The sequence below is a fragment of the Strigops habroptila genome, chromosome 3 (assembly GCF_004027225.2).
Source record: "Strigops habroptila isolate Jane chromosome 3, bStrHab1.2.pri, whole genome shotgun sequence".
NCBI lineage: Eukaryota > Metazoa > Chordata > Aves > Psittaciformes > Psittacidae > Strigops > Strigops habroptila.
Genome location: NC_044279.2, coordinates 6,062,390 through 6,075,569, shown reverse-complemented (window position 1 = coordinate 6,075,569; position 13,180 = coordinate 6,062,390). Strand labels below are relative to the sequence as shown.

General features: G+C 39.9%; 1 protein-coding gene across 10 annotated transcripts in view; it reads right to left on the bottom strand.

Moving 5' to 3' along the window:
• The window catches only part of CELF2 (CUGBP Elav-like family member 2), a 567,687-nt gene that overhangs the window by 310,151 nt on the left and 244,356 nt on the right, over positions 1–13,180 (bottom strand). For all 10 annotated transcript variants that reach the window (XM_030479087.1, XM_030479090.1, XM_030479069.1 and 7 more), the window contains one exon: positions 2,002–2,037. Coding sequence is in view for 2 of the 10 variants with exons in the window: in XM_030479077.1 (XP_030334937.1) it covers positions 2,002–2,037 (36 nt within the window). In the remaining 8 variants the exon portion in view is untranslated. The remainder of the gene's footprint in view (positions 1–2,001; positions 2,038–13,180) is intronic.

Sequence of the window (13,180 nt, the reverse complement as noted above, 5' to 3'; positions counted from 1 at the left end):
CAGTACAAGGACTTCACGTTTCCAGTATATTAGCCACATAATACCTAACCAATTGGGGCATGCAGTCTAACTAGAAATATTCTAGCACAAAACACATTAAAAGGTATAGCTAAGCATTGTTGTTGACATTCCTAAACAAGGACACAGCTACTCTGTTGAATCCCTTTTTTCTGTATTTTCTTTTTTGTTTGTATGAAGAATTGTAATTCTTTTGCAATGAAGATGAATATAATCTTCTATGTGTCAGGTAGACCTGATTATTGGTCAGCACTGCAAATGCTTGGCAAAATTTCACCAGCATATTTGCTTGCACAAGTGAGAATATCAAGCGATAGTAAGTCATAAAAAGAAAGGAATCTAATAAATGAACACCTGATATAAATCACACAAGTTTATACTTACAGAACAAGGTGATACATTACAGAAGGGGAAAAAAAATCATCACATACAGGCGGAAAACCATCACATACAATGAAAATCTACATTTTTACAGCTTACCGATAGAGACAAGCCAACTGATATACTACATCCACCATAAAAACAGGCAGACATTTTTGTTCTGCCTTAGAAGAGAAATAACTTGCATGCATTACTGTCCTGGGTTCAGCTATAGCAGTCATTTTTCTCCTGCTTAGTAGCTGGTGCAGTGCTGTGTTTTTTAACTTTCAGCCTGGGAACAACGCTGATAACACCGATGTTTTTAGTTGTTGCTAAGTAATGTTTATTCCAACCAAGGACTTTCTCAGTCTCATGCTTTGCCAGGGAGGAGGGGAAGCCGGGAGGAAGCAGAGACAGGACACCTGACCCAAACTAGCCAAAGGGGTATTCCATACCACAGCACGTCATGCCCAGTATATAAACTGGGGGGAGTTACCCGGAAGGCCCAGATCACTGCTCCGGTCGGGCTGGGTATCGGTCGGCGGGTGGTGAGCAATTGTATCCTCTCCCCTTGTTATTTCACTAATCGTTATTATCATTGGTGGTAGCAGTAGTGGTTTTGTGTTATACCTTAGTTGCGGGACTGCTCTTATCTCAACCCGTGGGAGTTGCATTCTTCCCATTCTCCTCCCCATCCCTCCGGGAGCGGGGGGAGGAAGAAGGGGGGGGGGAGTGAGCGAGCGGCTGTGTGGTTCTGAGTTACCGGCTGGGCTCAAACCACGACAATTACCATGCTTAAAGAACTTTCCTGCTGAAATATTATTTTTACATTATATATCGTATGAACTACAACACTGGTATTAATCATAGGATAACAAAACACCCCAAACCCATTACCCCATTAAAATCCCCTGCACCTCAGAGAGCAAAAACTGGTGACAGAAGATGCAAGAGGACTGAGAGCACCATTTTCCTTACTCACCAAGCATCTCTGCTAAGAAACAGATTACCATATCAGATTTTTTGTTTCCCTTCTCTTCACCTTTTTCTCTATCTGCATCATTACAGCACTTTATTGCATCCTCTGACAATATGTAGGCAGGTCTCTTTTTAAAAACCTCTATCGCAGCCTGGGAGTCTTGTCTAGTTCTATTATTTTATGAAAAGCTTTCTCAGCATAGAAGAAGTTGGTCTAAGCTGCTTTCCTGCTTTCCAAGTGAAAATGCCTTAAGATCACAGTGGTTTTTCCTCCTACCTCCAAGTTTCTCTCTCTTCATCCCTCAGGTGAAATTTAAAGCAAAAGTCAAGCCACCTGCAATGGGTATAATTGCACAGCTGGAAGAAAGCCACATCTGGGATTTTTCTCATCAGGTGCACAACTGTGCTAAGCCTCAAAACAGCTTCCAACACGTTTCTCTAAGCTGTGTAGTTTTGGTCGTGCCAGTATTTCACAGTCTATTTGTCTATGTCATGCAGTGTGTGTTCTCCTCTCTGCACCCCCAGTTCTCAGTATCCCAGCAGTTTTCCTTAGGAAAAGGATCATGTTCTGGCTCAAAAGGTCTTGCTTCTTTCAGCACCTTTCAGACATTGATATACAGATGTAGTTTAGAGCAACTTGCTTACCTTGGTAATGTTCCAGATAATTCTGTGGCGGTCTCTCTGAAAGACACAAAGTGAGGAAAACTTAGCTTGTGTTTAAAGAAGCTATAAAATTTTAAAGACCTTTATAGTGCCTGTATTTTATAGGAGTGCAGACACACACACAGCTTTATACACAAATACATCACTTGTGGATGTGATGTCCACATGATCACATACAAGAGAATGTGAAAAGCAGATGATGGAATGTGATCTAAGGATTTCATCAGAATAAAGTTCTCAAGAGTTCAATTACTCATTTTTTTAGGCATAAAATTATCACTGCTACAAATGCCAGCACTGCATGATCTGACATAGCCAAAATGTAGCACTGGGCCAAATTTCTAGTAGAAAAAGTTCCCTTTTTTTCAGTACGGCAGCAAGAGCAATATATTAGACAGATACACAACCATGTCATGACTGAAAAGAATACCATGTTCAGGTTAAATCTTCTTATGTTGGGTTTTAGGCAATAAGTGTTTTCCAAATATGTGATTCCTGATGCAATCTATTTGTTTCAATCTCTTTTGTGGGTTTGAAGTTTATTTGAGAGAAACAAATTGCAAAAAAATGGTAGTGAGAGTAGGAATGTCACATTGAAGAACAATTTAATACATTATCATTACCTATGTACATAGCCCTTAAAATACACCCTAGATCTACCACCACTGTGTCCTTGCTCCCCTCCCCAGCACATTTGCTTAGATCCAAACATCAGGAAAACAGCTGCGTAGCTCCATTTCTCCTTTCTCTCCTATGTGTAAGACCTCAAGAAAACCAGCAGGGAGGTATTAAGGAGGTTCGCTGTCCTAGACTTTGCAAAAGTCTATCTCATTTCACATGTTGCTCATTCAGTTACAAAATCTACCTGCCCTTATCTAAGTCCACTGCATGGAAGACAGCTGGCTAGGTTCATGCCCTGTTTGCTTCAGTGTTCGAGATCCAAACAGCAAATTTTCACATTCGTGGCTTTGAACTTGAGGTATGGGACAAACATCAACATAATACTCTCTTCTCCTTGTTTACAGCTGAGGAACAGAAAATCCTTTCCACCCACTTTTACATACAAGGGGTGAAAAAAAAAAATCTAATCTTTTTTTTTGGGGGGGAGGTGAGGGAGGGGAAGGGTCATGGTGGTAATCCAGACATGTCTCAAAATCTTCCTTGCCTTAACAATTCCCAAAGCCATGGATCTAATGATGAAGTATGGAACCAAGCCTCCACATTTTTGTTGCAAGGGTAGAAACCTTATAGCCTTACAGATTGAACCCCCAAGCCTAAGAAAAAAGGAAAAAAAAAAAGAAGGCAAAAAGAATGATATTTTTGAAGGCTCTTGCAGACCTTTACCATGTTCTGAGGCCACTTCTTTTAATGCAGTAACTACAGAGTTATTATATTAAACCTACAATAATTCAGAGCGCCTCTTCAGTTCTAGATGCCCCCATGCTTTTTGACACCATCTGAATTATGAGCAGCTACAAGGGTCTGGGGTTTTTTAATTATTAATTTTTTTATTTGAGTACCCCACAGTGACTCCCAGGCTCTTTCCTTAATGGTTACACTGGTGACTGTAGACTCCATTACAGTGTCAGAGAAGATAAAATGGTCCCTCTAAACACGCAGGGCTTTGCATTTTCATTGAGTCTCTATCTTCAAGCTGTGCAGTTTGCTGGTCACAGAAGGTTGCCTTAAACCTCCCAGTGTTTTGCTTCAAAAGGCACAGATCAGAACCGTGTTCAGTGGTTGCAAAGAGGAATAAGCAAAAAAAAAAAAAAAAAGATATTTCACACCCTTTTCTTGCACACACCATTCAGTGACAGGCCAGCAGATATTTAAGCCTCTCTTAGAAGAGCCTGTTCCCACTGCAGCAAAGGCAGACAGGTACGTATTTAGCTGTGCCTGTGATGAACAAAGTCCATGATATAAATGACTTCAAAGGTGAGAGCCAGGAGCAAGAGGAAGAGAATGTAAAGAGATAAGAAAATGAAATTAGAGTGGAGCAATACAGACTTGGTTTCTATGAGGTAATTTGATACAGCTATATGCTTTAGATATTTTATTTTCATTAAACTCCTGCACATTGGTATCACACCACCTTATTTCCCAAGCCCTACTCATGACTTACACAGTTCAAAGGATTAATAAGATATTTTCTATAACCTATCAAAGAACTGGATCACTGCATGGTTCCAACAGTCAGGAAATTTTTCCCTTCCACCACTAATCACAGGCATCATCTCCTTTCAGTGAAAATGAAATAGGAAAAAAAAAGCATTTCAATGAAAATGCTTTTTTGGGGGAAGAACCTGAACTTAAAAGTCAGGCTGGGTGTTTCTTTGTTTCTTCTTCTAAAGGGGCTCCCTACCCTTTAGCTACTTATTACCGCTCTAATAACAGAATAGCACAAGCCTGATTGCTTTAGGGTATGGGAGCACATTTGATAAAATAGCAGTTGCTCATCCAGCTTAAAGAGACAAGCAGACAAATTGCGGGTGGGTACTGCAGGAAGCATCAAGCTGCAGCAGAAGCTAGGTTTAAAGGAGGACGTTAAACTGGAAACACACTGCCAGCTTCTGAGCAGAGAAGTGAGTGATTGGTGCATCTAGATTTGTAAAGATTTTCATTTTTGTTAAATAACCCTCTCTACAAGAGATGCTGGCGTTATGAAAACAATTATTAAACAGTCGATACAGTGGTAAAAAAACCACCCTGACTGTGATCAGAATGTTAAACAAAGATACTGCGAGACCTTTAGCATATATGTTTTTCATGTAATGAATTATGCTGCCAGTTTCACATTTGGTTGGATCAAATTCCAATTTTAAACAAAAATATGTAAGGGAATGATTTTTGAAATACAAATCAAATTCAAATAAAACTCTAAAATTCACAAGTAAAAGAGAAGTCTGATTACTTCACAACTATCCAAAGATTTCACTGTTACTCATCAACTCAGTAAACATTTAAACTATTAAAAAACCCCAAATCCTTTAGATTATAAAACTAAAAATATTATTTTCCTAGAAAACAAGCACAATTATCTCTGCAATGTCACTGAAAATAAATGGCACACGGGATGCTGAAGATGGTTAATGTCCACTGTAAGTGTCCTATAAATATCAGGAATTGAAACACTGCTCTATAAATATATTTCATGGGAGTTTAAAAAAGAAAATCTTACGGAGCAAATTACTCATCAAGAAAATCCTTAAAGTTTATTTAAAGATAATGGATACTCATTCTGCAGTATTTCAAGAAACTGAAGCTAGACTTATACAACCAATTTTCAGATCCCTAGTACTCCCAAATGACACATACAATAGATATAACTCATAATTTACTGTATCTACAGAAATTATTATTTTTCTTGGATAAAAACAAGAGAAAGATAATACATTTTTTTCTTTTGATAAAACCAAGAAAAGGATAATACTCAAAGGGAGATTGAATATAAGACCACTTATTTTCATGTCCAGCCTGTGATATGAATGGACGACCTTGAAAAAGAGTGAGGATGTAAACCTAAATGCTTCATCAGGGCTGCCCCTGAATTCCACCAAAATCAGTGCCAAGGCAAATGGGATAAGCTAATGCACAGCAACGCTAAGGACAGAAGAGGACAAGGCTAAAGACCCTGGAAAAGGTGTTAGGTGCAGAATGACACTACAAAGTGCAGTTGCAGCATATCCAGGAAGGTCGTTTACAGCTTCCTATTTTGTGTTCAGTGGTACAGGATGGATCTGGGGCAGTGTGGTCTGTACATATGGAAGATGAAAGTGCTGTTGAAGCCAGGAGGGTGGTAGGTGGGAGTTCTGTACTCCAAAATGCTACCCCTCACATGTGGACTTCCAAATGAATCAAATTGCAGGTTTACAAATTCCTCATAGACCTGCGAGGAGCTTTGACCTACTGGAAAGGCTCTGCACCCTCCATGGAGGACTAAATAGTTATTCTCAAAACCCAGGAAGCCAATGCGGGTGAACCAAGCACCACACACACATTTTGGCATTTCTCTCTACAGGCTAAGAAATCCTTCCCGTAGGATCGGAGTAGGATGTGTACCAAAGCAATAAAGTATAAATATTTTACTCAAAACCTCATAGTGAAGTGGAAGTGGAAAGATCTGCATAACGATCAGCAAACAGACTTTATTGCCTATTAGTTTTGTTTAAAGAAAGTTGTTGAGGAAAACTCTGCAGAATATTTGGGAAGTGTTGTGTTTGTATTAAATGTTTTGTTCACTGAGAAATCATATGGTGCTCTTCCCTCAGAGGCTGAATGGCAGCTGTTGTTATCCACCTACATCCATGGTTTGGCACAACACAGCTCCAAGGTTTAACTGTGCATCATTTTTGTCCATTTTAATACTCTATGATGTGGTTCTGCAGAGGTGTAAACTGAGGCACAGGAGACAGAGCAGGGGTTTAAAAGGCAACTGAGATCCTCTTGTGTGCATTCTGCTAGATGCATGCCAGGAACCTTAGCAAGTACCGAGTTCAAACCATGTGACTCCAGACTCTGCTTAGAAACAATTTTTCCTTTGCAGGATCATGACCCTTAGTGATTTGGAAAGCCTTAGGTCTCCATCAAGAACACTTTTTGTTGCGAACAGGAAAGCATATGGATTCAAGCTATGCAATCTGTCAGGGTGCTGGGGAAAATGCAGAAAGGAAGGCAGCGACACATTCCTGCAAGAGTGTCACTGTTCTTCCTTTTTCCATCTCATGCTTTGGGGAGAGGTAAGGCTCGCCTACGGTACACAGGGCACATAAGGATAAGGACATAAGGATAAGGGCGAAGATGAAGAAGGAGTCTGTATCATGTGCTATTAAGAAAACAGCACAAATGCAAGCAGAAACCCTCCAAGATGCAGAATATGGGAGTCTTCCAGCTTGTGAAGAGAAGCATTCAAACCCTGAGGTCGTGGTTGTATCCATCAGAGCTGGCAGTCATCGTTTCAGCCAGGAAGGTTAGAGGATCCTGTCTTCTCCATGACAAGTGACCATGATCCCTTTGATTCCCCAGGATGTGTAGCAGCAGCTCTATCATTTATGCTCGTTTTCCATGAAGCACAAAAGAAACCCAAATGTTAAGCTGATATTTCTCATTTAGATGAAATGTTCAACCCTTTACTAAATAGAGTCCTACACTTGCCACAAGCATTAATTATACCAGAAGGGATATATTTGTGAACAGAAATAAGTACAAGTTGAAGAGAAATGAGGGATCTGGGAGGATCATTTGAAAAGTTATGTGTTTTTCCATGAATATCCACTGTGGGCATAACTGTACATGCCAAGCGTGCTGACAAGGTGGGTGTAACAAATTGTGATAATGTTGATAATTAGGAAGTTCTATCTTGAAGTATTTCCTAATATTACATAACCACGAGTTGTTCCTTGTTATGCCCTGCTGACAAATCTGGCTTGCCAGAACAAACAATGCAGCTGATGCTTTTGACCACTCTTTCCTGGTCCTGCCTACACACAGATAGGGAGCAGTCACCATATCACCAACTCTCGATGCTACACTCAGCAACACAAGAAGATCTGGGTAGAGAGGAGTCCAAGCCATATGGTCAACCAACACCTCTCACCTACAGCATTTATGGCTCCTATGACCACTAACTCAAAGGGATACATCACATTAATTCCAATGTTTTTTAACTAGTCCATCGATAAACAGCTTTTTTAATTGTAGGGCTCCTGCACACGCACTAACTGTTACTGCATAGACATGCATCAGTGATGTGGCAAGAGAAAAGACAGCTACTAACTGTCAGTATAAAGCAGAACTCAAGAAAAGTTTACAAAGGGTAAAGAAGTATTTTCCACTTAGACTGGGGGAGAACAGTTGAAGAGGAACGTCAAGTAAGTTAGCTTTAAAAGGAAGGTTGCATCAGGAGGAATATAATTGCTTAGTTGGAATTTCACTAGGACTTGGGAGTCAATGTCTCTACTCTTGCAGAAGAGTGCCACGGGATTTTTAATGACCACAAATGGTTCAGGACATTGATTTCACATTTCGGTTGAAAAATGGCACCTCCAAAGACACATTGTTGTCTCTGCTCCTCCTAAAACCACATGGGGGACTATGTCAGAGTTAACTTGAAGAATTAATAGCATGTGTTGAAATACCGTTGTGAGACACAAGATATTTCTGCAGTCTTAAATTGGATAGTTCTCAGCTTTGTTAGAGTGCAGCAAAACAAACAAGCTACATTTGGATAAAATGGGGTTTAAATTTTGAATTTGATTTTGCCATGACTAATTTGATGGATTTCACAGGTTTTGTTTTCTCTGTATCACATGCTTTTAGCATATCTTTTTTTAGAATTGCTCCTTCTGACCAGTAGAGAACAAAATGGTAGAAAATTTAATTTCTCTTTAAAATTAAGGTATTAAAAATATGAAGATTTCAAACTGATACTTTTGTAAGTATTTTATCTTTCACACAGTAAGGAGCAAATATAAGGAGCAAACAAAAAACATTGTTTTAAAACTTCACACAGAGCTTAGCTAGCTAACAAGGATCACACATTTGCAGCAGAAATACTGCATAAACAGTCTCTGAATGTGCTATTTAAATACAAGCTAAATACTCTTTTTTTAGGAAGTGATGTAACAAGTTCATATGTAAAAATCTATTTCTATACAAGCTGACATTCTGCAAGATTAGCTGACTGAGATAAAGGACATGAGCAAACATGTTTGTTGTTTTCTCCTGTGATTATTTTTAAAAGCTGCATTTCTCACTATTCCAAATTTGCTACTTCTGAATTTTTCATTCCTCCTTAGGTAAAGAGGAAAGAAATCTCTGTGTATTTAGTGATAAGCGCCTGCCACCAAAACAGTGGAAGTCCAGTGTACATCCAATATACAGATAATACCCCAAATAAAACATGCCCTTGTCATTGTGACTATTTTATATATCTCGTAAAAATTCAAGTTTCAACTTAAACACACACCTCCCCCCCCAACATCTTTGATGACAGCAATCATGTAACTTACAAGTTCAAACATAATTCAGGCCAAATCCTCACTCCTTGCAATTTACCTGCAAATCCCAGCTAAGATCTTGGCCTCTTGTCTAAGTACGCCCCAAGGATGTCAGATGAAAGCTCCTCTCTCTTACATCATCTGCTGTGGTATTAAAGAGCAAGATAAAAATGAACAGGTAGAAGAACCACAGCAGCGTGTCCATTTTATAGATTAGTAACAGGGGCATGGATAGGATACTATTTAGGCAGGGTCATCAGGGAGAATTGCCAGGGCATAGAGAAGAAATGCAGAAGATCCCGCTTTGATGCTTTGCTCCAAGATCAGCCCCTGCCATTGTGGATGTGCAGATGTGGCTGTCATGGGGACTGCTGATGTTGTGTGTTTTCTCAGGGAACTGCTGCATTTTGAAAGTTAATGACTCAGAAGTGAGGGAAGGAAGCACCATGGGCGCAGAATTTGTCTCTCTGGGGCACAGCAAGCAGCAGGAGGAACATGTGGGAGAATCCACTGCGGTACCAACTCCTACATCTTCACCCCGTTAGTACAGGGAGAGAAAGAGGTGATGCACAGGCTCCTGCCTCAGGGAGGTGTATGAGCTTAGTGGGAAGAAAATACCCTCTGTCTCTCTCCAAAATGAAAAGAAAGATCACCCAAAACAGAGCAGACATTCCTCCCCATATGCTCATTAAGCCTACTGTAACCTCTCTGGGCAGGAAGTTTTGCACATTTGGTATCTGAGTGACCTGTAGCTCATGCTACCATTTGCATTGATTGCAATGTTATACTTTATCACCGTTTCTTCTCCACGGTGCAGAAGGAAGGAGGAGAATCACACCTTAAGTCCCAAAGGCAATTTGAGGTCAAACTCAGTTGTACAAATAAAGAACTGAAGGAGAGCTCTGGGGCATGTGTTAATTCTGCAGAAGAACCATAGAATAGTTAGGCTTGGAAGGGACCTTAAAGCTCATCCAGTTCCAACCCCCAGCCATGGGCAGGGACATCTTCCACTAGAGCAGGTTGCTCCAAGCCCTGTCCAGCCTGGCCTTGAGCACTGCCAGGGAAGGGGCAGCCACAGCTTCTCTGGGCACCCTGTGCCAGCGCCTCAGCACCCTCATAGAGAAGAATGTCTTCCTAATGTTTAATCTAAATCTACCCTCTTTCAGTTTAAAACCCTTACCTCTCGCCCTATCACTACAATCCATGACAAGGAGTACCTCCCCATCTTTCATTTGGACTCCTTTCAAGTACTGGAAAGCTGCTCTAAGGTTTTCCCAGAGCCTTCTATTCTCCAGTCTAAATAATCCCAAGAAGTCATATCATCACAAAGATGCATAAGTTATATGAATAACACAGAAATCTGGCCATATTTGTCTTTTAATCCAGCTGCTGAAATAGTTAATGCCTAATGGTTAGTCAAGGATGAAGTCACTGCTTAGCTCCTTTCCTTGTGATCCAAAAAAACAACATCAGTTTGAAACATGGCATGGAATAGGAAAAATGCAGCAAGGACTCTCTGAACAGGCTTGCCAGCCGGCAGTCTGTGTCCCATTAGCTGCAGTTCAAAACAGTCCTTATATTATTTCCATAAATACTGCAGTATCTCCTGGAGTATCTCAGTGCAAGCCACAACAGATGTTGTATGCTATTATTTCTTCATTCTTGTTCATTTGTTGTTCATCTGTTACTTTTTGCCTCCTCCCCACCCCCCCCCCCCCCCTTTCCACCTGCCTGTTCATAGATCAGAACTTGAAAAATACAGTCAAGCCGTGCTCTTACTGGTCATCTACCACTGCCCAAAATTAGAGGGACAGAAGAAGAAAGGAGATTAAGATCGAATTCACTGTCTTACTTCTGACCTTAAAAGGATAGGTCGAGTTTGTTTTTGACAGCGCTAAGCAGAGAGAATAAATCTGCTAAGCTAGCCACCTCAGGAACCTGAAGTACACAAGTACCACCGTTCTCTAATGAGTTCATTAATGTTACTTAACAATATATAGATGGTGGTGTGAAATTATTATATAAAGTGCTTTAAGGTGTAAGTTACTAGTGATATAAATCTGCAACCAAGTCCCTTTCTCTCCAACCACATCCAAAACAAGAGATGTTGAGATAGTTCTTTAATGGCAAAAACTATTAGGCTGCAATATATAGCAGGTACATCTATTAATCATCAGACCATTTATGTTCTGTAATTCTACCACAGTTAAATAACATGGACTACTAAGTACCTGAATCGGCTATTAGCAAGCATTCGTGCTCATTAAAACTCACTTATTTAGACTTTAGCAATGGTAAATGTAACCAGCCCTGGAGGAGTGTCACAGTGCTTGGAAATGGCACATTAAGCTTCATTTACCCAGCTAGAATCATAGGCAGAGGGGGAAGGGAAAAATACAGTGGCGTCCATAACGAAGCTCAGAAGCTTTTTGAAGCTGCATTAAGAAAATGACAAATCTTACAAAAAGAGCCGTAAAGCTTCCTCAAGTACAACAGTTCTGCAACGAGCTATTTATCATAGTTTGTTGAAAAGACTCCTACGTTTGATACTATTGGACTGTGAGAGCTGATTATTAAATGTAATTACAGAAGTAGCACAGAAATAATAGTTTATTGCAGAGCATGAGCAACACTATATTAACAAAGAGGAGTGGGGAACATGTTCAGCATTTGGAATCGTATCATTAGCTTTTCTGGGAACACATACACAAATGTATACACATTTAATTCCACATTAGCTTCTACTAACCAAAATTATCCTTCAAGAATTTCTGATCAGGGTCAATGCATCCATCTATACTTGCAATGAGAAAACAGTAGCCAAAGTGGATTGCTATTTGGGTTTCAGCTTTTATTCCTCTTCTACTTAACACAGATGTTTTAAAGAAACACCCACAGCCTGCTGTCAAGAAATACTGCTCACATTGGCTTGTTAGCAGCCCTGTAATAGATTTTTTTGCTATGGTGCTGCCATTTGAAGTGAACACTTTATTCAGAACATGCTGGTTATCAGATCTTCCATGAAGTAAACCTTTTGAAAGAACAAGTTTTAATTTCTTATTGCTACCTACAAGAAGCATTAAACTTCTAGTATACCTACATCTTTGTGTGCTTGCTTGTGTATCTAACCATACATTTTACCTCTTCTTTTTGCTGTGAGTGATTTCACCCAATTTCTTGATGCTGCTTCTCACTCTCATAAATCCACCACTCATTTCTTGTGCATCATTGTCCTTCTTGGTGAAATCCCTTTTTTAGAAGCACACAGTTCTTTCCTAAATCCTTCTCTACTGCTTTGGAGTAGGCATACACATTTTTTCCGAACTACAAAGCCAAACAAACTTAGGAGTACAGCCCCTTACAAGTGGGGCTATGGTTTGTGCCAGGAAGCAGGGCAAAACCCCAACCCTATCCTAGCAGTCTAAGAAGATCCCTCTGGTCCACAAATTTTAGGCTGAATCAACTCTGCTGCTGGTCTAGAACAAAAATATTTTTCAAAAAGATGGTTTGGAAGGCAGGCATTCATTGACAGATGGATTTTATTTATTTTTGGGTAAAAGGAACAGCTTAAAACAGGTTGGAAACATTGGAGAGGATCCTGGCACATCAAGGCAAAAACTGAATGCCTCTGAATTACTCAAGAGATGCAGAAATTACCATCTCAAGAACATGCACTCATTCATCGGTAATACGGTGCACACTGACCTTCACTCTTTCAGCAATGATCTGTTTTGCAGTAAGAAACACAACCAGCAGTTTTGAAGCTCAACAGCCTACTTTAAGCATCTGTGTTCCCTCTTTAGTTCGCTATGTAACAACAGCTTCATGTTTTATAGGCAAAATTGCACTCAAAACCAGGAGCTGTGTACATGCAGCTGGGGGAAAAAAAGAAAAAAAGCTGTAAATCAGGTACAAAGAGAAGAAATCAGAGTCTACCTTTAGGCATTCGCATCCCTAGATTTTGTGCAGAGCAGCATTTTCACATGGGCTAAAGACTCATGGGTTACATTTTTGAGAGGTTTGAATCTAAAAAACTTGTAGGTAGATTGCTAACAAAGATTTTCAACCCTGCTGTAAAATCCTTGGGAGCTTGGTGCTGATTATATACAGATTCTTAGGGGAAAAAAAAAAAAAAGAAAGAAACAAAAATCCCTCTAGCCATCTAT